Raw genomic sequence first — 25,640 nt, forward strand, 5'->3', positions numbered from 1 at the left:
AAACACCAGTATAGGCTCATGAGGCCCTGATGGTAAAAAAAAACTACATTTCCGCAAAAATGACGTCACTTCTGGTTTCGGGCAGGTCATGGCGGACATGCGATAGTTCACGCTGATGGATGTAGGAAGTGTTACAAACAGCTGATCGGATCAGCAAAGCGTGTTTCTGGAATATTATGTTTTTGTTGCTGCAAGTGCTTTTTATGCAGTTTTTGCAAAGTTATATGTGGAAGGAAACTGTGACCGAGGACGAGCTGATGGCATAAGATGTAAGTACAACTCCTCCAGTTTCATATGCAAAAAAATTATTGCGCTAGCTCACGTGGTTGCAGAGCTACCGGGATTTAAAAATAGTTACGCAAAACAGAGCGTGCTGCTCTGACCGGCTTTAAAGGGTTAAGAAGAACCACAAAGAGCTTTTCTGAGGTCCAGCCTGGATCAGTCAAACCCAATAACTTACCTTTAGTTTGGGTGAAAAATGCTGGTTCATTGCAATATAAATTTCAACTGTAGCACTGCTGCTATTGCAACATGAACTGGCTTTGCAGTAATACAGTGCAGTTCTTTGAAAGTGCAAGTGTAATGAAATAAAGTGAAACTGCAGGCACAGCTTTCATTTTACACGTAAGCGTTTAAACAGTTTCTGCTGTGTTTAATCTGTTTAAACAGAAATATTATCAGTAACCACAAACATTCTGTAAGGCTGGTAGATCGTAGCTTTACAGCTCAAGGTAAATGCCTTTTTAATATGTGCTTGTAATTAAATGACCATCTGCATATATGCAGGAAATATGTTGCACTCTATAAGAACAGCTGTGACAGCCGGCGAGCAGCAGGTGTGTCTGTTTGGTGCTCTTACGTCTGTCAGTCTGTCTCTGGAGCTGCTCCTGAAGGAAGGCTTGGACTCTTCGCTTACACTCTCACTGTCGCTGTCCTTGCAGTTGTTCTGCCCTGGCTTCAGCTACAAAAACACAAAGAGAACAAGGGTTAAACACAGAGTGTTAACGTGCACTTTAGAGCCGCGCACGGATCGGCATCCCTCAGAAACTGGTGCAGAAATATGTGAGAACTGGCAGGAGCTGCAGTGCTGTCTCTGTAAATCTGTCATGTTTCTGAGCCCGCTCGGTAGCCATCACTCCACTTGCCAAAGATAGACGCCATCTGATCTCACAGTATGAAACTCCTCTCAGCCCACGAAATAGAGAACAGGGACAAAGACCCCTCCAGAACCTTCAAATGGAGCCACCGTCCTTCCCGAGCAGACACCACATGCTGAGGCAGCAGGAGCTCAGCAAGTGTCATCCTCTAGACACTCTGTTCAAGATGCAGCAAAACGACAAGAATAAAGAGGACAACGTGGCTATCTGTGAGCGTGCGAATGCTTCAAAATCTGGAGAACAATAAAAGACTCTTGGGAGACAAAGCTCAGTGGGAGAAGGTGGGGTCTACATTCCCCGCTCGAGCCTGCGACTGTTGTCCGGGCTACTTCTCCGAGACGAGACAGATGCCGCAGGTTTCCTTTCAAAGCCAATAAAAAGCTGGCTTGTAAATAGTTGTTCTGCCACCTAATGGGAAAAGCAGAGAGCCGTGCCCCACATACTGTACAGGGATTGGAGCTGACATAGAAACCGTGTGTGCTCTTTTTTAAAGCTCTCCTTTCAGGATCGGCCATCGTTTAGCATGATGAAAGGGCACGAGGTGTGGGAATACCGAAAGAACCCTCGAGCTGAACGCGTAATTAAAATAAAAATGTTCCTTTTCTGGTAGCCATTAGCTGTGTGAAAAGAATCCTGTTCCTTAGGAGAATTGCATGATGGGTAGGAGGCAAGTGGATTCACCAGAGTGCTGAACGTGATAAGAGTCTCAGCGCTGGGAATGCCTGATGGGCCGCAAGGATGAGTCTATATGTCGGCCCGTGCTCACGCGCATGCAAAGCGGTGCCCTGCACTGTGATAGCGCTAATTACATTCTATTCTCACAAAGCACAGGGCGCATTTTCTCTCGTTTTTCTGGAAATGCCACTGACTCTGAGGGGACTCGACGTGTTTGTGCAGAGAAAAGGAGAATAATATCTCATCGAGCCTGGTCGGGGAACTGATCCTTGAAAAAAGGGCGTTGTTTATGCCCCAGACCACAGCTCCTTCATTAAAACACATTGACCTGTAACATCCCTGCTGACAACACACACAGACACACACACATTAGGGCTGCCACAATTAGTCGACTATCAAAAGCGTCGACGACTGATTTAATAGTCAACGCGTCGTTTGAAGCTTTGTAAGATCCTGAAAGACGCAGGAATAAGTAGTAGGATTTAAGAGTGTAATAACGGACTGAAACAGAAGATGGCAGCACTGCATGTACAAGGATGCCAGCTGCCGTTAAACCCCGAAGAAGAAGAAGCTGTGTCCCAGAATTCATAGCGCAGCCTATGGGATCAGAACGATGCCACCTTGAAACGAAACCGAAAAAAATATTGAAACCGAAAAAAAATATTGTCATTGAAATAAATGTACTGAAAAATCTTGTATTGAAACCGAAAAAAAAAATTGATAGTGAAAAACAATTAATTGAAACTGTAATTCTTTTGTTTTTGCTTACATTTTTTTTTTCGGTTTCAATCCATTTTTCGGTTTCAATCCATTTTTTTTCAGTTTCAATCCATTTTTCGGTTTCAAACCATTTTTCGGTTTCAAACCATTTTTCGGTTTCAAACCATTTTTCAGTTTCAATCTGCTGGCACTGTTTTGGCATCCGGGTGCGCGCTGGGAGGGGGGCGGGGATTCCGGCCCGCATATATTTGCATACATTATAGAGGCCGCTAGTGCTGACCAAGTTGCCATCTTTCTCTCTTTCAATGGCTGCTTCAATTTCAGCTTGACCCTCCAAACCGCAAGTAAGTAATCATTTTTTGTCATCTTTCCTTGCTGTCCCACTGGACTGGACATTAGTTTAGTTTTTTTTAGCTCTGGTGAAGTTGTGGTAAAGTGCTGGTATTAGCCTATTTGTCGTAGCAAGCTAGCCTGAAGCTAATATTTGCTATATTTAGGTACACCCGTGTCTCCTTAGGAGTTGGAGGCCGGTGTTTTAGGAACGGCACAAGATCTCATCAACAGGCAGTGTTGGGCAGTAACGCAATACATGCACCGGCGTTACGTATTTAAAATACAAAATATGAGTAAATGTATCCATTACTGTTCAATAGGTGATATTGAGAACACAGTTAGTTTGTTGAAATAAATGGATTACATGGCGGTATTTTCCTTTTTCATATGTTAGGCTATGGTCTCTCTATTTTTGGTAATTCCACGCTGGTGGAAACCCAAACAAAATGATTTAATATGAAGGCTATAGCAGAGTGTTACAGGCATCGCCCTAAACAATGTAGCCTCATGGGCAGTGTAGTCTGTGCTGCAGGGAGAATGGACTGCCATACCCGTTATGTGTCTGTGAGCGAGGGAGGGAGAAAAAGGAAAAGTACGAGCTGTCACTGAGCAGAAACGGGAGCTGGAAGCATGTAAATATAATAATAACCACTGCAGCCAAGAAGAGAGCCTGACGAGCCCAGCTGTAAGAAAGCTGTTAAGACTGGACTGTACACTGTGTTCCTGTTTTCCTCCGAAACAATAAGCAGCCTTTCAACGCCTCTCTCTCTCGCTAGCAAAGTTGACCCAGACAACAAAGTAAAGCTAGTTTTCAGCTACGAGCCCGACATGATGTATTAGCCAGAGGTCCCTCTACTACGGTTCGGAGCCGCTGACCTGTTTTATATATGCACTGAATAGTTTTCTACACGAGATCGCTGCAAAAAGTGCAGCCTTACCTAATGTCCACCTACTGTTACTCATTTATATTAAGATTTTAACATCTAGTTGGTATTGGTATGGCGAGTAGCCTTCAGTAAGAGTAATAAATCACACAGCAATAGTACATTCATGTAGTTGTAAAGTATTCAGAATACATTACTTCTATAATCTTTGGTGGAATACATTTTAAAATTAACCTTCCCAACACTGTCAACAGGTTAGCACCTCATACCACAGTGCAGCAAAGCAGTCTCATGAGCGCTGGGAAGGACAAGCCCAGAGCCCAAAACAGACAGTGCAGGAGATGACAAGGTTAGTAATTGTATGGTGAAAATTATACTTCTAGTTATCTTGATTGGCAAAAGAAAAGTAAATACAAAATCTGCTTCTCACATATAGGGCATTTCCAAGATTTTTTTTTTTCAAAACTAATTCAATTTCTTTCATTACAGCTGTCCTGTGCCAGATGTTCTGTTGCCCCACAGTGAGAGGCATCATTTCAGAAACACCAGGAAGACTGAAACTCATCGCCGGGATCAAGCAGGGCTCGTGATCTTCACCAGCAGCTCCCTCACAAGAAGGATAAACCCAGCATTTCATGAACACTGATGGAGACCTTTGCTTTGTGTAATGTTAGAAGTACTCAGATAATCCTCAGAGGCTCTGGACTTTTACATAATATCATAGCTTTAAGTCCTGTAGAAAGTTAAATATATGTTGTGCTCTCTGGTTACTCTGGTATGAATGACTCTGAACTACTTTATGATAAATAACACACTATTGTCAAAAAACAGTGAAAGAATTCCTGATCAAGTTTTTAGTTCAAATACAAGTAACAACCTTTGACTTTAATCAGGTTTTATTTAATTGTGTCAGAGAAAACATCATGTGCCCTTCATGTAGCTGAGTACATTCAGTGTTTAAAACAGAAGTTGTGCAGGTCTGAGATCAGCAGTTTTCTGAAACACCAAACTGAGGTACTGTTAATGCTGATGTACTGTTAATGCTGATGTATAGTGACACAGTTACATGAGTGATTAATCCTTTTGACTTTGTCTTTAAATTTATCAATAAAACAGCTGCAGCTTTCACTGACAGCACATGTGGTACTTTAACCTTTGTACTGTTTTCTTCAGTTAATTTTGGAGTTACTACAAAGATCGAAGATATAAGATCTGTCTGCTGTCACTGGGTGGTGCTGAGGTCTGAATCTGAGGACGGCTCCTGTAATCACAAACAGAACAGAATCATCACAAACTGAAATATAAAGATTATCTCTCAAATCTGAAATAGAGCTGATCCTTCTGTCCTCACACACTCGGGATCTGAAGTTGTCCAGTCCTACAGTTCTGCCGACAGCTGTTTATTTTTTATTTGTTTTAAAGGCCTTATATACTAACACATTTTCTAATATCATGTTTACCTTTGAGTTGTTGATGCTTTATAAATGGACATCTGCAAAGATGAGATGATGGAGCAGGTTTCAGTCGAGGTTCAGTCTGCTGCTGCATCCTGGTCACAACATACAGAGGTGTTATCAGCTCAGTATTGAACAAGAAATATTAATGCTTCAAATTATTTGTCCTAAAGGATGCAAGCTGTACAGAGTACTGCACATGTGACTTTGTGAACATAATTCATTAAAAATAATTAGGACAGTTTTTTAACCTGAATATTTGTAACAAGCTGAGTAAAAAAAAATGCTAAAAAAATAATCAGAGGAAAAATGTAACATTTTAACTTAAGCTGACAAGCGGAAGTAGTTGGTTTCAGTACATAAGTATAGGGCTTTGCTATTTAATTCGTAGCTATTGACTAATGAGGGGTTACTGAAGTTCCAGGTTTTTAAAAGTTGGCGTTAATGTCGTTCCACATGTGGAAAGCGACAGAAAACATGCTGCTGTTTGCACATATTTAATAATCAGCTCTGCACAGGAGCAGAAGCAGAGTCCAGCCTGTTGCTCTTACAGTATAATACTCATATAAAAGTACAGTAACCGTGGTTAGTCACTGAGCAGCCTGGTGCGTTTCTCTTGATTTCTTTAGTCAGGGTAAATTCATTCACCTGCACGGGTTAGCTAAACGAACTTTACAAAACAAGTTTCCCCAACAGCCAAGTGCTCATCTTAGCTAGCTAGGTCCGTAGCTAGGTCCTTAGCTAGCTAGCTAGCTAGCTAGCTAAGGACCTAAATTACGGATTAGTTTACAAACACATTTAACTTACCAAAAATAGTGCGGTGGGGTCTCAGGTCCTCCTGTCCGGTAGTCCAATTTACTGAAGAAGAATTTACCTCAGGCTGTCACTTTGAAATAGTCGGTAATGTAAACGCTGGACCTCTCAGCATCTGCCATTCCCGAACAGACACGTGCAAGTTTGTCCGTGACCGCAGCCGCGTCGTCAGTGTTTTCTCCAGTCATTGGTCAGCATTATAATATATGCAAATACATGCGGGTCGGAATCCCCGCCCCCCCAGCGCGCCCCCGGACGCCAAAACGGTGCCAGCGGAGTGAAACTGAAAAATGGATTGAAACCGAAAAGTGGATTGAAACCGAAAAATGGTTTGAAACCGAAAAAAAAATGGTTTGAAACCGAAAAATGGTTTGAAACCGAAAAAAAATGGATTGAAACTGAAAAAAAAAATTGTAAGCGAAAACAAAAAAATTACAGTTTCAATTAATTGTTTTTCACTATCAAATTTTTTTTTCGGTTTCAATACAAGATTTTTCAGTACATTTATTTCAGTTACAATATTTTTTTTCGGTTTCAATATTTTTTTCGGTTTCGTTTCAAGGTGGCATCGTTCTGATTCCATAGCAGCCCAGCTCAGTTTCCAACAATGGCGGCAGCTAGTTAGTTTTAATATTACTCTTATTATTCTTTCTGGGTCACAAAATAAACGTTTAACATATTTTCAGGCGAGAATGTAGCTGTGTAAACCTCAAATATCTGCTCAGTTTATCAAGACACCACATATTTTCAAAAGCGCTCCGACGTTTTCGGAGACGTCTGTTAGCCACTAGCTCAATAGCTAGCCGGGGGCTAGGCTAACTCCGGCAAATCGTTTTCAAACCCACCGCCGTCTTTCGCTACTCAGGTTAAACATGATATATAAGTCACTTAGATAACTTAAAATGTTATTGTTTGGCTTTTTTCAGTATTTCATTTGTTCCTGAGTAAATCGGTTAGGCTGAGATTAAAGTTATAGTTTTTACACAGCTGAATAAACATCAAGCAGACAGCTGATTATCAGAAGTGTGAGATGCTCGAGAATTTACTCCGGTGTCCTGTTATATTTTAGATAGCAAGGAGTTTATTAAACTTCACCGAAACAATCTGCAAATTTCATTAAAATTTAATAAACTATCATCTTGTCTTTATTTTTAGTTAGCACATACCTTAAACACTTCAAGCTGTAAGCTAATGATAGTTATATAAGAGCAGATGCTGCTGCTGCAATAAGCTGTACGTTTTACGTCCAATGGATGATGATCTGATTAGTCGACTAATCACAAAAATAATCGGTGACTAGTCGACTATCAAAATAATCGTATGTGGCAGCCCTAACACACGCACACACAGTAGTGCTGATTTGTCTTTTATCAATCATCTTTGCTGCAGAGTCCATATAAGGCTCCACATAATCGCACCATCTGTATTCTGGCTCGTCAGAGACAAAGTACTCCATGAAATCAGAAATCTTACACAAATTTAACTGTGTGTAATGTCTGCAGAACATATCTAATAAAGACATTAAAAAAAGCGGCTCATCTTTCAGGGCTATTACTAGCTCAGGTCCTGATTACACAGCTATTTGAAAACGTATCCCTCAGCTTGTTCCCTTTAATTTCCCCCTGAGCTCCCTTAAATTACTTCAGAGAATTGTGTTTTTTCCATCTGCGCTCCCCTCTTTGAGCTGCTGATGATGGATTCATTTCTTTTTATGGTGTGATTAATGGATGTCTTAAGCAAATGGAGGGAATAGTGGTGGTCAGTGCCATCAAACAGTGAGGCTGAAATTTAATGACCTGCTGTCTGATGATAAATCTAAATGGGAAGCCCGTGTGTGTGTGTGTGTGTGTGTGTGTGTGAGGCTGTCTCTGTGACCCAGTCTGTGTGGATCTGATCACTCCCACTTGTTACAGCTTTCAAGTCATTTTCTATTCGGTTTATTGGCTTTTAAAGTTAGCGTCACTTTTAAGCGTTCTGCAATGAAGACCGGTGTGCTACGCTGCATTTAATGCGACCTACACGCAGACACCCAGTCAGGTGTGCCGTACCGACACGCAGTAACAAAAGGCATTAATTAAGACGCAGGTTGAGGCATATGGACGCATGTATTTAATGACCTCACTGTATCTGCTCAGTCTGGGTTTTAGAAGTGGCCCTGCAGGAAGATCACAAACAGATGGTATTAATATTCCAGAGGCTAATTTCACAACAATTAAAGACACAGCAAGACATTAGCATCTAATGAAACATTTAAACTACTAGTAAGTGCATCTGCCATTAATTTCCACCCAGTGAGGACTTGTTTTCCTCCAATCTGTTCTGTGTTAGCGGGATGAAGTTTTTTCATCCTCGTCTCTTTTACCAGACTGGATTTACTGGAGGAGAGAATCAACAACTGTTTTCAATCAGCAATAACTCAGCGTGGTTCAGCCTGCAGGTTATGATATATTATTTGATGTTTGCTGCATAAACAGAAAGAAATTCAAATGCAGTGGTGTTTCTACTTAAGGAGCTATTTAAATTGTTAAAGCCACACCTTGTCTGTTCACTGGTGACGGAATAATTACAGTCGTTCATGTCTGAGTTTTGCACACGGACGAGTGAAAGTTTAAAACAGGCACGATTTGTCATCAAGTTTTAATTTGATGTATCAGTGTGTGATGATGCTACAGTAGCACTAGCACCAATTCTAAGGCTACGTTCACACTGCAGGCGAAAGCGCATCAAATCCGATTTTTTTGACCCTATGCGACTCATATCCGATCATGGTGTGACAGTGTGAACGGCACAAATCCGATATTTTCAAATCCGATCTGGGTCACTTTCGTATGTGGTTCTGAATCCGATACATATCTGATGTTTCAGAAAGCTGCTGTTTGATGGTCATGTCGCATTAAATCCGTCTTTTACGTCACCGACACAAGACAGACGCCAATTATCAGCGCCGGAGAAGACATCGCGAACGCTTCCTGGCCATCCGGTGAAACTGTTGGGAAGACAACGTTGGAGAAACGTGAACATTTTATTTGTTCTGTATAATCTGCAGATTCTGACAGAAATCTGCAACTATCCTTTGAAGCAGCGCTCCTCTAAAACAGCAATAAGGATCATTATTAGGTTATTTACATTATTATGCAAATAACAAAATAACTTAAAGCAAAATTGGGAAACGTGAAGTCCGAAGTCTTTATATTAAGGTCCATCAGTCAAACAATACTGTTGCTCTGGGTCTAAACAGAGCGCGTTGTGTGTGACGTCTTCTTTTGTGCATGCGGCCGCTTTGAGCGTTCACACTAGAGCGCGTTTGCTGTCGCATTTTATTTGTAGTGTGAACGAGCAGACAAAAAAATCAGATTTGATCAAAAAATCAGAATTGAGCATCAAGACCTGCAGAGTGAACGTAGCCTAATATATCTAAACCGCAGCGTGAAGCATTCATTTATAAAGACAAACAAAATATCACTACACAGACCTTTGTACCACAATTGAATCAATTACTTAATAAAATGTTAAACTAACAGCTCCAAATATGACAAACCAGTGAAGAGCAGTTTGTGTTCAGAATGATCTGATATATAAGTGTGACTTTACTGGTATTCATCAACATTAGTTTGAATTATTATTGTAGGCTGAGTTTTGTTATTGTTGATTATTCTCATATTTTTCCAAATCAGACATTATGTCATATTTGTTATTCTGTTTCCAGTTTCACTTGTATGAGTCTAGTCTGTCAGGTTACTGTCTGGGTGTTTAGTAGAGGTGGGAATCACCACACATCCCACGATACGATATTATCACAATACTTAACGCACGATACGATATTATTGCAATTTTTAAAATATTTTGCGATATTCAGATTCTGTACATAAAGGTAAACTTTATCAATATTCATTTTCTCTAATATCAAAGTCTCACACTCAGTCTTTCTCTCATTTCAGTTTGATTGTTGACAAACTGAACGGTTTGTATTACAGTCTAGTCCAACTTAACTGAATCAACCATCTGGTACAATTATAGCTATTCTGAACTATGCAGTTTATGAAAACTATGCAGCCCCTTCAGCAACTGAAGAATTTGAAAGTAAATTAAAACAAAATATAATTTTACATTAAATAAAAAAGTTTTAAACTTAATTAAAATAAAACATGTCTTAAATTAAAATAAGTAAACTGTCATGTTTATTGCTGCCAAAAACAAGTTAAACACATTTGGACAGTGAAGGAATGTCAGGATTCTTGCTCAGAAAAAGGATCAACATGCTCTGAAGTCAGAGCACAAAAACCTTTTTGTAACAAAGTATCCATTTCTGCTGTCCCTGTATCCATACATTATTAGCAAACAAAATATCACCATGCTACACAGTATCCATTTTTTCCCCCACCCCTAGTGTTTAGTTGTTTCCTGTTGGTAGTCCTCCGTCTCTGTGAGCTGTATTTAGTTTTACTAACACTGTCTTTTTATCTTGATTCTTTTCACCTTCATGTTCACCCTCCCCGATTAGTGTGTGTTAAATGAACAAACCTGGTTAAGGTTCCTCAAGGTACTCATGACTCACTAGTTAGCTTGACAGTTCTTTCACCACCAAGCTAACTGTGACAGAATTAGTGCAATTTACATTTCCGAGCGTTGAATTAATAAAACCGACAGTTGTGAAAAGTTTGAACCGCACCTCAACAGCCCTGACAATCCTGAGCAGTGTTGCCAACTCCTCAGTAAGGAAAATCGCTATTGGCTGTCCTAAAAGTCGCTAGAAGTCGCTAAATGACGTCATCACCTAATTTGCATAATTGGTCATGCTAATATAATTGTAACCTACGTTGTTGGAGAGAGAAATAACATCGTGGAAGAGACATAAAGTGAGCAAAAAACGTCCTAAATGCATTTAGAGTTTATTTAGAACTACAAATTAAATTTATTTTAGCAATTATTGTTTTTTGTAATGTCACAATTCCAACCCTGCTCCTTTATCCGGGCTTGGACCGGCAAAAGTGACCCGAAATAGGCACTCTGGTGGAGTTACTTTGTGTGTGTGTGTTTATAAGTAGTTTTAAACCTGATCCACAAAACAGCATAAGAGTAAAAGAAGAACTGACTGCGTTACAGCACCCGCTGCTTGTTGAGAGTAAAAGCGATATGCACTTTCACGTCTTTTTTTAGCGACGTTTTTTAGAAAAAAAGTTGCTAGGGGGTCTGAAAACTCGCTAAATATAGCGACAAAGTCGCTAAATTGGCAACACTGATCCTAAGTCCTGATCTCTGCGACTAAGACCTCCCTCTTCATAATTTGTGTCAAATAGATAAATAATAAAATGAGCTCTGCCCACTGAAAACAAAGATTTTTGTCTCGACGATGCAAATCTCAAACACAACAGACCAAATCAATACTGAAGGTCCCAAAGCCGACAGTGAGGTTACAGCGCTGAACGAAAGTGATGCAGATTCTCAGCGTAAGGCTGAAACACCTCATTTAACACGGTTACCCTGAAACGAACACTAAAGCAGCTATTACAACATCGTCTTGAACATGTGGAGTCCATTATTTTCTCACTTACTGAAAAGTGCTCACCATCGCCATAGTGGAATTTTACAAGTGTATTGACCTATTCTCAAGGGCTGCACTACAGACTCAATGCAATCAAGCACAAAAGTAGGCCTGCTAACATTTCTAACCACAAAGGCCTTTTTAAACAGACCCATACACAGCTGACCTGCCCCGCCGACTCCGCCCCCCACCCCCACCTCTTATCCCACAAAAAAGAAAAATAGCCGGAGCGCTGTGCTCGGTTTTCTACTGGCCTCAGTGGGATTCTGCAGCCATCAGCTCCTGGTTTCCCTTAGTTACGCACAACAGCAGCTGGAGAGCTCGGCGGTAATAAAACCTGGAACAATTTAACGGCTTTTATTGTTCTTCTGCGGCTTTCACAACAGCTAACCTGTCCTCGCAGGATCTGGCAGGGAGAATCCCACTAGGGCAGCAATGAAAGAGGATCTCATTTACCTAAAAGCGCTTATAAATTTTTAATTTGCTTTAACAAGTAAATTAACAAGTCCCTCATTTGGGAAGTTTTATGGCTCCTTGCCACTGAGGGAGAACCATGAATGTTTTATAGATAATCCACTACCTGGGCTCTGTTGCTGATAATAAATTGTCTATTTCCTGCAGCACTGTCAAATCCCCTCGGTTCGCACTGACTACTCTTTGAATATCTCCTTTATGCTACCTTCAGAGGTCTATATACCGAGGCTATTAAAGGGCTGGGAGCTTCACGACTCAGCAGTTAACATGAACAACTTGAAGAAATTCCTCTCGACGTGACTGCAGCCTGAGGATGCACCATTTCTAAACGCTAAACCGCATTAAGCATGGCTAATTATGCCCCGACCGGCCTGTGCGTCACATCAGCCTCACACTGAGCCCATCTAGTAAAAGCACCTTGGGTCGGTCGACAGCAGCAGTTGGAAACTGCTGGGTCTCTTTAACTCACAGCTGGGTTTATCTGGCAAGACTTATGTGAAAATAACAGCTGGGCGTTCATTGGGGCTCCTACGTCAGCTGTGGAGGCCGGCCCACCGGCGTGGCCTGGCTCCGACCCTGCGCTCGGCTCTGAGGCTCAGCTGCTTTAACTGCCACAGACAGCAGCCCCGCCTGGCGCCCACATCAGCCATAACCCTTTCTGCCACCCTTGCTTTACAGCCTGTCACTGGGCATCAGTGCTCGGCTTCCATTGCCCCAGATTTGTTTACCGCTAGCTCCATGTGCGGCTAAAGGTTGACACGTACAGCTGGATGATAAACCTTTGATTTCAGGTTTATCTTGAAGCACGGGCGTCACATCATCAAAACCCCTGAAGCCTGCTGCTCGCCCATGGCTGTCACTCCCAGTCGGCGAATGCAGTAATTTGTTAGCATCAAGGTACGCAACCACGAAAGAAGCCCTATTTCCTTTCAATCTTCCAGCATCATTGTGTGGCAGTGATCTCTGACGACCTTGTCAGACATCATTTTACTTGCTGAGGAAAGATCAGTGACACCCACTCGAACCGATCTCAGGCCACAGAGGAGGCTTTTCTAGCCTCTGTGCAGGAATGTGAAGCCAGAGCAAAGATATGGAGCCACTGAGGACGAGTCACATCAGCCGCGGGGTAAGAACATCCTGAGAGGAGGAGGAGGAGTGGGGAAAAGGGATGTGTGTTAGAGGGGTGAAGTGGAGGGGGGTAAACGCAGTTGAGAGCACTGTGTTGATCTCATCAGTCATACTAAAGAGTCCATTTCCTCCACCGCAGGTCGGAGGATACGAGAGCTCGCGGCTGCATTTATATATTGCCATAAATCTCCGATCTATGACGACATTACAGACAAATCAATATGCTTTTAACATCCATCCTTTGCCCTGCGTCGCAATCACCCTTCTCACAAATGGTCATATAATGCTGTAGTCTGGTGGATTGAGTTATAGGGACAATTCCCAGATTTAATAATGAACCGAACAGGTGGAGAAAAACTGTGTGTGGGCGGTTGTGGTGGAGACTATAAGAGCAGCGAGAGACCTCTGCTCTCTCGGATCATATCTGAACATCTTGTTATAGTAGCCCAACGTGGCGGTAAAATAACCTGCCTGCCCACTTTACGCACCTCAATTCCCCGAGCCTCGACACTTCCTGTGAACAGCAGACAGCGAGCACGCTAAGCTAACAATATAATACGTACATGCTAAATAATAAGAGGATATTCCATCCAAGGATGCACCGGAGAGCTGGGAAGTATCTGACGTCTAGCTGCAGAGTTGAGTGCCTATCAACATATGACCGCTCAAAGAAATTTGCATGCAATTATTAACATGATTCCCCCAGCTCTTCAATATGTGCTGCTTCAATATTGGCTTTTCAACTCCCATCCAACTAAAGCCACAGCCAGTGTGCCAAATCGCAGCTCCCCGAGCTGGCCAGCCTCAATAAAGAGTGGTATGGAAAAAAGACAGCAGAGAAAAAGCCCTCTCCTATCAGCTTGCAGGGGCTATCATTTCTCTTTTTTATTGCCATTTATTTTCCTCAAGGAATTCACTGCCAGTATATTGGCAGGCCTTCCAGTAGATGGAGGCAATGAAATTTAGCGCAGACACTTAACACTGGGTCAAGCCTTGTGTGAGGCTCATGTGTGCTGGTAATATGATAGACAAATGCTTCTAGTTTAGGGTAAGAGGGCTTTTTTATGTTACAGGAATAGTCGGAGAGTGCTCTTCGTGACAGACACTGTTACGAAAAAGCAGAACCTTTTAGAAGGAAGCATTTGCAAAATGACCTCGCACTGTACAGCGCCCCGCCTGCAACTGAGAAACAAGACCAGCGCTGCTTCACCGCGCTCTGCCACAAGGTGGCAACAACGACTGGATGGAAAGTAATACAATGAATATAGCGACATATACAGAGATGGGCAGTAACGCGTTACTATAATCCGATTACTTTTTTCAAGTAACGAGTAAAGTAAGGGATTACTATTGTAAAAACGGTAATTAGATTACCGTTACTTTCCTGTAGGAACGCTGCGTTACTGCGTTACTAAAACCGTGATTTTTTGCGAGAATGTCTCATGACAGTGACGTAAGCGAGTGCGACGTTCGTGACAACAGCTGTGTGCAGATCAACAATGGATCATATATCGAGTGCAGAGAGAGTATGAGCGTGCAGCGTTTAAAGCGTGGAAGTACTGACCTTACTTTGAGTTTGATTCCATAAAAAGTGACAAAAACATTAGTGTCCGTTGTGCGTGGGAAGAAAACTTCTTTTTACAGCGAAAAAACCCCTAAACTTCCAAACAAGCACCGAGTAGCTACGACGTAATGGGAAACTCACAGAGAAACTCGCGGATTCTTCCACTGACCGCTGCACACCTGCACCAGGGTAAACCTCCGCCTACCCCACTCCTGCTTTACAGGTGAAAATAGAGCAACAGGACCGCTAGTCTTTGACTTTATTTATTTTCTGCTGTGTTTTACTTGCATCTATTTGAAAGACTGAGTGTAAACACACAAAATATTTTATTTTATGTGCTGGAATGTGCAGAAAATAGGTTTAAATGTTAAACTAATTTCTTCCAGTCAGAGAATGTTGCAGATAATTAAATTTTTGCTTGATGCATAAAGTTAAAAGATTAAAACGAATAAAACAAGTTTTAAAAAGAGACTTTTCCATTTGATTACATTTTGTATGATGATTATGCAGAAAAAGTAGAATTGGGCTGAAAGATCTATCACTTTATCACCTATTCAGGTTGTAAATCGTGTTTTTAAAAAGTAACTAAGTAACTAAGTAATTAATTATTTTTGAAAATAAGTAATCAGTAAAGTAACGGGATTACTTTTTGGGGGAAGTAATCAGTAATTAGTTACTGATTACTTTTTTCAAGTAACTTGACCAACACTGCTTATATATGAGCTAATAATAATGATCAATTAAAAAACATTCGACTCTAAAAAACATTTATTTGAATTTAGTAAGTGACCTGGTGTAAAACAAAGTTCTCCGATAGCTCCGCTGTGACAACCTTTCAGGAATCAGGAAAGATCCCAGTTCGGTCACGATGCCTTTATGACTGTAGATACAATGAGGTCAGAGCACAACATCAAGTCAATGAAACCTGTGGGATATTGATCTGGTCAGCTAATGAAACTAACAACAGGCAACAATGAGACAACCTCCCAAACAGGAATCGTTACTCAGTCTCGGGTTGGACGACTGGACGAATATATCGAGTATCAACGACAGGCTGAGGCCATTTATTTATTTATTTGGTTTGCTAATAATGATGGAGCTAATAGAAGCAGCCAACAGCACCCTGGTTCATCCGCGAGCACATGCCCCCTCCTCAGAGTGCACACAAATGCTTGATGATGGAGCTGCAGAAGCAGGTGATAGCCTAGCAAACTCAGCCAGACGGTGGACACGTGCATGCTCGTGCAAGTTAGCTCGCACTACACGTCTGCACAAGCGCACACCGCTCTGGTTACATCCTCAGGTTTACCGCTTTGGTTTAAAGCCAAAGAAATCCCAAATTGGCGACTTTATATTTGTTTAATATATTTGTTTAACGCGCCGTCATCATGACTAATGCGATAAACAAGTAACCCATCTGGAGCAGACTGAGTCAAAATCCCTGAAATCCCTGAATGTAATCACGTTAATCGTGATGATTAACACGTTAACGCCACAGCCATAATGTTGGGGGAAATTAGTTGGTCCATGTTTGGACTTCCTCTGTGTTGTAAACGCGCAAATCAGTCATGCATGCAATGTAATCATGGGCGGGGCATGATTACATTGCCCCGCCCATCAAAAAGTCTGCGCAGGCGCGAATATATCGCTCATTGTCGATTACTGGACTGACAAGTGTCGGTTGGAAACTTTCCCCAACCCTAATTCAGTCCAACTTTTGGGCTAAGACGCATCAATATGTGCCACAGCCAGTCTTACAAGGCTGGAGGAAGTTACTCGAGGAAAGCTGGACAGCACCATAGAAGGTCCTTGACCCATCTGCACGACCAGCATCTGCTTTTCTGTGGTAGGAAAAAGAGGATGAGCACTGCCAGAGCCCTGAATAGAGTTCATGAGGGCCTGAGTGTCATTTTCCATAAAATCCCAGATTTGGCAGCACTGGCGCACAGCTGAGAGCAGGTTCGCCCTGAACACGTGTGACCAACGTGGAAGGGTCTGGAGAAGCCGTGGAGAACATCATGCTGCCTGTAACACTGTTTAGCATTGTGGTTCAGCGATGACCTGGGGAGGCGTATCCATAGAATCCTGCAGCCTAGGCAACGGCACCCACTGTCACACCCTACGCTGGTGTGGTACAGCCTGGGTTCCTCCTGGTTCCTGCCTTGGCTACTGTGGTGAGTGTACGTAGGCCGTTCCTGGAGGATGAAGGAATCGATACCATTGACTAGCCCTCAGCTGACCAACAGAGCACCTCTGATAGGACGTTTCAGTCCACCTTAGACTCTCCAGGAGCTCAGTGATGTTCTGGTCCTGGGAGGAGATGCCAGGACACCATCTGTTGCCCCCTGCGCTGTTAGGCATACAAACAGCCTCTCAGTACCATTTTAAACTGCTGCAATGAAATTTCAGTAAAGTGACGCAGCCTGCCAGGTGCTTTTTCACTTTGACCTTCAAGGTGTCTGTAGGTCGATCGTTTCCATCCTTTCATTCCTCACACATTTCCCAAACCATGTCACCATCTAGCATCAGGTTTTTCCCCATTTAGAGCTGATGCATTCCTTTATCTGTTTCTTTTAAACAAAGATTAAATTAATTTCTTTTCTGTCTAATATCACATATATGATTACCATTTGTCTAATCTAACCCTATGCACATATCTGCAGAACTCTCGAACCACATCTAAGAAACGAGTAGTTTGGATTCAAGGTCACGGAGTCACGCGCTCCTCTCTGCAGAGCAGCCGATGTTGCCATTTAGTGGGCAGGAAGTGATGCCAAACTCACCACTGTGGTGTGAACCAACAGGGATGATGGCGTCTCACCTTACGTGCATTCAGCTCCATCTGTGCTGCTATTTGGGGATTGAAGGAGGTTGTAAAATCTGATGGCAGGATATACATTTTCTATTTGGCTGACCCGGTGCGCTTGCCTGAGGCCAGCACTGTTATCACTAATCCACGCTGTAAACGTCCTCATTTAGCTACCTTCCTGAAATGCACACCTGTCGTCATCGAGTCATAAAACAAGACGGCGCTATAGTATCGCCATATTAATAGCAGCCTGCGTTTTCCTGGCTCGTGAGACGTCTGCTAGTAAACATCTGCTCCGGCTGCTTTAACGGGCCGGTAATGGGACAGCGCAGAAAGCCAAGGGCAACGACGGCGAGGTCTAACAACATGATTGTGATTGAAATAATCAGGATTTCAGAGACGAGGAATAACTCACGCGTCATGCAAAAACATACGGTGCTGTTCTGATGCTACAAAAAGCCATAATGACAGCAAATATTGTCCATTAACTTTATATTGGAAACACGCTGGCCGCATACCTGATTTCCTATCATCTAAGTGGTCGTAAAACGCAGCTGGAACGTGCCCAGTGGACAGGAGAGCGAACTCGTGAAGCAATGACTGCTAGAAATGTCATTTTTATGTGTATGTGAAACATCCAAATGTGGAGAAAGAGAAAATACTGCAGCCTATAACACATTATCACGCAGACGCTGTAAGATGTATGTAATACAGCACATCTCAGAACTGCTTTAGCTTGGTGTCTTCATCAACGCTGCTGTGATACAGTTTGACCTTCAGCACGATTAAAATGCAGTTTGTTTGACCTTAAACAAGCCTAACCTTCATTTAACTGAATGACTGCTGAATACTCGACGATGTTGTGACATCTTTGTTGGCAGTAATGATCATTTAACATTTCAAATATTTCTCTGTACCTTCGACTTTAACGCTAGAGAGCAAAGGCTGTAAAATGAACGTTTATTCTTCCACAGAGTCATTACTGCAGGACTGGAATGAACATTATACTGATGCCTCGCTGGTGGAGGATTTCCTCTTCATCTTCCAATCAAAACAAAAACGCTGGCGAGACCTAACATGAGCGGTCACGTGTCTGCACCTGTCCACGTTTCTAACCGGTGAGGCAACTTATTCATCAGGATACGAATGAATACACTGTTCAGAAAAACATTACAGGAACCCTTTAATCGTGTATCATGAGCAGCATCGGGTCAGCTAAACGTCTGGGATATTGATCTGGTCAGCTGAAGGGGGGGGGGGGGGTGTTAATCAGTTTCAGCTGATCTGCTGTTAATGGCATTAACAGCAGGTGCAGCACAGGAGCAACAGGAACGATGCTACAGGTGGAGGCCACTGACATTATTTTCTCTCCTCGTGTTTGGCTGGGGTCAGTGTCACTGCTGCTAGCATCAGGTGATACCTGGAGCCTGCAGAGGTTGCACAGGTAGTCCAACTCCTCCAGGATAGCATGCGCCAAGGTTTGCTGCATCTCCCAGCACACTCTCAAGTGCACAGAGGAAATTCCAGCAGTTTCTATGAGAGAGCTGGTAGAAGGTCCTTAATAACCCTTTAAAACCGGTCAGAGCAGCACGCTCTGTTTTGCGTAACTATTTTTAAATCCCGGTAGCTCTGCAACCACGTGAGCTAGCGCAATAATTTTTGTTGCATATGAAACCGGAGGAGTTGTACTTACATCTTATGCCATCAGCTTGTCCTCGGTCACAGTTTCCTTCCACATATAGTTTTGCAAAAACTGCATAAAAAGCACTTGCAGCAACAAAAACATAATATTCCAGAAACACGCTTTGCCGATCCGATCAGCTGTTTGTAACACTTCCTACATCCATCAGCGTGAACTATCACATGTCCGCCATGACCTGCCCGAAACCGGAAGTGACGTCATTTTCGTGGAAATGGCGTTTTTTACCATCAGGGCCTCATGAGCCTATACTGGTGTTTTTAAAAGTTATCTTTGACTTTATGACTTTCTGTGTCGTTTCTGGGATGCTTAGGACTCATATTGCACTGCTGGAAATAGTTTATTTTGATGCATATGCTGCTTTTTTGCAAATTTGCATTATAATATTTATTTTCGTTTTTCCTGCAGTATATAAAAATTGGTGTATTTCAAAAATAAAACTATGAAGACACTCAAAATAAATTTCCTGTGGTGGGAAACTATTTTGTGCAACTTTTTTGTATTTACAGTTTTGAGGGATAAGCCTCTTAAATTTCTCTAACTAGAAATATATGTTAAAAAAACAAAAACGATTTTCAATTTTTTTGTAGTTTATTGCACTTTTTTGCAATTTATGTAATTACTATGCACTTAATGCAGACATATTATTAAAATCTGGGCTGTAATGGTTGTATTGATGTATAGCAACTTGAAATGCTCCCAAAAATGGCTCCACAGCATGTAAACATATAATATAAGCTCTGGCAGAGTTGGTTCTATGGTAGGTCTTAAAGGGTTAAGCCATCAGCAGGACACATTATCAGTCCAATGTCCAGCATGATTTTAATATTTTGAGTGGTGCATTTCTAGTTGTAGACGTAGCTTTTCTACTACACGTGTAATATTTGTATAAGATGACTTGAAAAGAAGCTTTAAATACGAGGACACGGAGCTCAGTGAAGATGGAACAATTTCATTAGCAAACATTAGAAAATCACTGATTGTCTGCAGCCAGCGCTCCCTCCCTGTCATGATTTAGGCCTAAACAGCACTCAGAGCAGCAGCTCGCCACATAAGACCAGCACTGACTACACTGCTTGTAGAAACAGCTTCCCCTCATGTGCGTAAGGCAAATTACAACACACAAGGGACCTGTTACATTTCAGCCTAGTTCCACATCACTTGGCTTAAAGAGAGACTATTTAGGTGCTTTAGTGCTTTTATTTATGTTGAGAATTACAGTGAAATCAAAATCGCGTCCACGTTTCCCCCTCCTCTGACGAGCAGTGTTTCAGCTATCAGTGATCTCGGCAGGCCAAAAGAATGACTTCATGACCCTCTTTGCAAACCGTGCCCTTGCTCTGTTTGTGTTTGGGTCTGGGCTTCCTCTAGCAAGTAATGGACTTCCTTCGACTCATAAATCACACTCGTACAATGCTTTTGATTTTTCTTTTCCCCGCCACGCTTTGTTTGGTGTGCCACGTAAAGCTATTTTCTGTCATAAAAGCAGCCACACAATGCTAGCCTTCTTCTTCTGCACTTGGGAACACGCGTTTTTTCTTAACAGGGACTAAAGCCACAAATGTCAACCACAGGAAAGCTATTATGAGAGTAAAATGACTTCCTTACTGTTATCAAGCCCCCCCTTTGCTCTTTGGGCCCAGCCGATGGTTAAAAGCCGCCATGAAATAGGGCACAGTTAGACTTCCCTACCAGGTCTTAGCCAAGCTGCTAACCTTGCTATTAAAGGCCCCGACAAGCTTTGTCAATGCAATCTGCTGAATGCCGTGAGTGACATGCGATCGATATCCTCCACTCTCCCGGGTCATCACCAGTGACAGAGGCCTAAGTAATAATACAGCTCGAGCTGCCTCTCCAACTTAAATGCTTCCACTGCCACAATATTTCTTTCTTCCCCCACTTCTTTTTCTTTTTTGTCTCGGGGCTCGGGAGCTAAATTCTCTGCGCTGATCGAAGTGGAAGATATGGAAGGTGGGAGGCAAGAGGGGAGTGTGGAGGTTTGTACGGCAGCGGCGTGATGAGGAATCGCTGTGTTGTCTGGACTGACGCTGGCGAGGGTAGTGAGTATAGAGGCTGAGGTGGGGTAGAGAGAAAGGGAGGAGGAGGCAGGGAGTGTGTGTGTGTGGGGGGGGAGGCGGGGGCTCTGATAAATCGAAAATGACTGGCTGCCGAGTTGTAATCTGCCAGCGCCGAGCCCCCTGTAGCAACAAGCCAAATGAAAAAGCACGCTGACAGGCCGGAGAGATGGAGGGCCTGCGGTAGATTGCGGTGGCGCAAGGGGAGGGGAAGAGGGAGGAAGAGGGAGAGGAATGAGGGAGAGCAGTGGGGAGGGAAAGCGGGCAGAGCAATGAGGAATTGTGGAAAAGACATTTATGTTTGTTCCAGCGTGAGAGACAAAGGTGTGACGGGTTGTAGGCAGTAAATAAACCTGCACACAAACTGTTACTATTACAATTTCTAATAAGGTCTTAATGCAAACAGTTGGCGCCGCCGTGCCACCAATCACGAGCCGTCAATTAGCTTTACACTCCTAACATGTTTACATTGGCGGGCTCGTGCGAGCGCGCAGGAGGCTTGTAAATCTGTTATACGCCGTCTATGCGTTTTGCATAAGCGTCATCTGAAAGGACGAGTCCGCACGCAGCAGCCGGAGTGTCCTTCACGAGCAGGTGAATCGAGCTCCAACATCACAATCCAACACAAGAGCTCCACCTACTGCAAGCGCCTCCTCTGTGCCCCTCTGTTGCTCAGGTGATCTTAGAGAAAACAGCAGCAGGAGATCTCCGCGTGTAGTCTGCATGTTGTTTCTACCCATTCCATTAAATTCCAAAGCAACCGCTCTCATTGAACATTACTGCCAGACACGGGGAAGCCGGTTCAGACGGGGCTAATAAGGCTGCAGCGGCCTGGCCCCGTCTCACTGCCTGCTACAATGTCAGCTGCAATGAGAGCTAGGAGCTAAGCCTGCTGCCCCATCCCAAGTATTAAGTGTGCAAGCCTGATGCCTGTTAAGCAGGGTCTTGCCAGAGCAGGGCCTGAGAGAAACAGTCAGTCTGCTTCGCTGTCTGCCTGCCTAACAGGCCTGCTGGCCTGAATACACAAAAGCACTCCCTTGCAAAAATGCAAGGTCAATTCAGCAGCAGCAGCAGCAGCAGCACTGAGCCCAAGACAAGAGGACCAGCATTGTAATTGGGAACTCAATAAAGCTCATGTGGAAAACAATGTAAGACGGTGCTGACAGATCCCTCCCACCAGGACCACAGAGAACCGAGAGCAAACAATCTGTCTGCACAGCCATCCATAACCTGCACAGAGTTTACACATCTACATCAGATGAGCTGCATATATTTAGAAATCACTAGTGGCACACAGCATGAGGCCTGATGAATTCACAAACAGCAGGAAACAGCGTCACTGTATTTCCAGCAGAATTATCTGCAGCTCTTTGTCTGTTTATCCGCTGTTTTTCCCCCTCCGCCTCGCCGCAGCAGCAGACATGCCCGGCAAGGCAACGGAGGCCTTGAATCTGTAAAGGCTGCATCCCTCCTCCCCGCCGTTTCATTTGCAGACCCGTGGCTCACAGTCAGACTGTCTCAGAGAAAAGCCATCTCCTTCACAGCACGGCTGCTGTTTCAGGGCAACGCCGATCCGCCGCATGCACCCCGACTTCCCGCGCTCCCACTGGGCTATTCAGGAAATCGCAGCTGATACCGAGCCATTTGTCTCCCTTTTGTGCACACCCCTGGTTGTGCCACGCCAAAAAGGAAGTGGGGGAAAAAAGGGGAATACTGCTTCCCCACCCCCCTGGGGAAACACTGAAAATGATTTCTGCAACCCTCGGTGTGGAAATTTTGGTGAATAGCACAGAAAATTAAATAAAACACAATTTAAAAGGCAGGCTCTGCAGGAGTGGGAGTGTGCCTGTGGCTTTCTGAGTTTGCTGGGGAAAATTAGGTTCTCAGCCTGAGGTTCATCACTCGAAACTTCAGGCATTTACTGGAACAAAACTGCTGTAATCATTTCAAATAGACCAGTGTGAGATGACTTTATATAAGCAGCGCGAGAATCCACAGAGGTCTAATCAAAGAAGTACTGGAAGGAAGTAATGCGGGGGTATGCTTTGCATTTCTGTGGCTTTCCACTGTGACAGCTTTCGTGTCAAAATGCTTTGAACTGCACAGGCTGTCGATGGCAGGAGAGCTGCACAAACAACCCAGGAAAAGGATCACAGAAGCATCACTGCAGCTTTGCTAGTGCTGGCTGTGTGCACATATTCCACAGCCACAATCAATTATCCTGCCAAAAACACCCCAACAGGCCAAATAGGCAGATCTCACGTAATTGTAGCTAATGAGCACTAAAAGGAGGGATAACCTGCACCAGACCTTGTCCATCAGGGCAGCTGATAAGATTAAATATGACTTCAGAGCAAAGTTTCAAGCAGTTTGGAAGTGTTTCAGTCTCAGTGGTCGGTGTGAAATTCAGTCTGGGTCAACTCATCTTTGTTCAGGTCAGCTCATAATCGACGCGCCGACCTGCCTCGATGATCGCAGTGATGCAACCTCTGAAGTGTTGTTGTGGAGAAAGACTAAACGATAGAGCGCGAAACAAAACCTTCACGCAATCACAGCAGCGTCTATGAGCGCGGCATCAAACACAGCGTTTGCTGCAATTACACATTTTTCACGCCGGCGTGCAAAACTGAACTTTTAGCGAGAAAGTCGACTTTTAAAAGAATCCAGCAAGTTTACAAAACTGCAGGCGCCAGTTTGTGCAAACAGCTGCACCTCAAAGCGTCAGACTGTCAGGCTGCATCGCGATTTCAAAGACTGTAAAGGTACTGGAAGTATAAATTATACAGAAGCTCGGTGAGTGCAGATGAGAACAATGCAAGGCTTATTTTCAATCCCCCCCAAAAAAGAAAAGGAGAAGAAAGAAAAACATGCAAAGCTGGGCGCGATCTTAAAAGTAAGAGGGAGCTTTGGGGGTTTGGGTGAGAAATGCTTTTACTTTGCTGCAGTCTCACAGGAAGGCACGATGTGAGCCGAGAACAAGGTTAAAACAAACACCCGATGCATTTAAAAGCACACCTTCAACCATGCCTTTTTTATCAAAACTTTTTTGCTCATTTTTCCTGATAACTCTTCAGTTACTGCTGTCTGTATGAACTCCATCTCACTGAAGGATGCCAAGTTTTTGTAGGCCAGAACGACTTGAGCGCCGGCTCCGAAGAGCTAATGTCGAAATTCCCCCGAGCGGTCCTTTAAACACACGGGTAAATAATTCAGCACAGCCTGAACAAAGCCTGCATCTGAGCGTGTGCGGGGCTCTCCTGTGTACGCTGTACTTTCTCTCCACGTCCCACAAGAAGGAACGAGTCGGGCGCTGCTCTCTCTGTTCATCACTGACAATCTCTCTGCTTTACGATTGGATTTTCAGCCCACGACCAGAGTTTCTGCTGAGTGTTCAGCGACACGCCAGCCTGTCACCCTCCTGCTGACCTGTGGGTGGTGCTACATGACAACACATCAGGAGGAGGTGTTGAAGGAGGAGGACGGAAGAAAATGAAAGCAATATTAAAAGAAAAGCACAAAAACACAAAATGCATGACACTTTCTCTCACATACATAAGCATAGAATAGAATTCAACTTTATTGTCATTGCACATGTCACAGGTAACAAAATGCAGTTTGCATCCATCCAGAAGTGCTTTAGCCACAATAGACACACTACCTGCCAACATCCAATAACAGAGACATCAGAACAAACAGAGCACTCGAGGCAAACATCCTCCCCCCTCTGCTCCGGTTGCTTTCTCCCCCCTTCAGCTCCACTTTGGTCTTACTGATAGTTTAAAGCTCAGCTTCACCACTGGAGGCCACTCACAATGACCTACAGCTGCAGGTCAAGCATGTCTGTCACCGTTTCCACCGAAACTGAAACCAAGCTCTCTTCATCTTAAACAGTTCTGATTCTGCAGTGAGCGAATAGTTAGCATGCCAATTTTTAATGCATCAAATAATTCCAGCTGAATGTGACAGGCTGTTAGCAAAAGGAAAACTATGCACAGAATATATTTCCTCAGTTTAGTCATCATATTCTGTTTGCAGGGTTTTGGGGAAGCACGACTGAAATATGTTTCCAGAGGAAGCTGCAGTGAGACTGATGAATGCCCGAAAATTACACCCGAACGGTGCAGCTGAGGAAATCATATCAAATTGCATCCATAAAAGAAGTGTCAGAATAAAAAGATCACCTCTGTTGCAATGCTGCATTAGTGAAGTACTGTTTTAAAGCCCTGATGAGCGCACCAAGGACGCACTCTCCACTCTTATTTTCACAGCATTAAGTATCAGTCGAGGCACTCGTAGCTTGATAAAGGGCTGAT

The 25,640-nt window shown here is 43.3% G+C and overlaps 1 protein-coding gene across 12 annotated transcripts in view; it reads right to left on the reverse strand.

Moving 5' to 3' along the window:
• auts2a (activator of transcription and developmental regulator AUTS2 a) overlaps nucleotides 1–25,640 on the reverse strand; it is a 418,508-nt gene that overhangs the window by 218,421 nt on the left and 174,447 nt on the right. For all 12 annotated transcript variants that reach the window (XM_085173993.1, XM_085173985.1, XM_085173988.1 and 9 more), the window contains one exon: nucleotides 860–961. In XM_085173993.1, coding sequence (XP_085030119.1) covers nucleotides 860–961 — 102 coding nt within the window. The remainder of the gene's footprint in view (nucleotides 1–859; nucleotides 962–25,640) is intronic.

This window comes from Neolamprologus multifasciatus, chromosome 10, assembly GCF_963576455.1.
Source record: "Neolamprologus multifasciatus chromosome 10, fNeoMul1.2, whole genome shotgun sequence".
In the NCBI taxonomy this organism is placed as follows: domain Eukaryota; kingdom Metazoa; phylum Chordata; class Actinopteri; order Cichliformes; family Cichlidae; genus Neolamprologus; species Neolamprologus multifasciatus.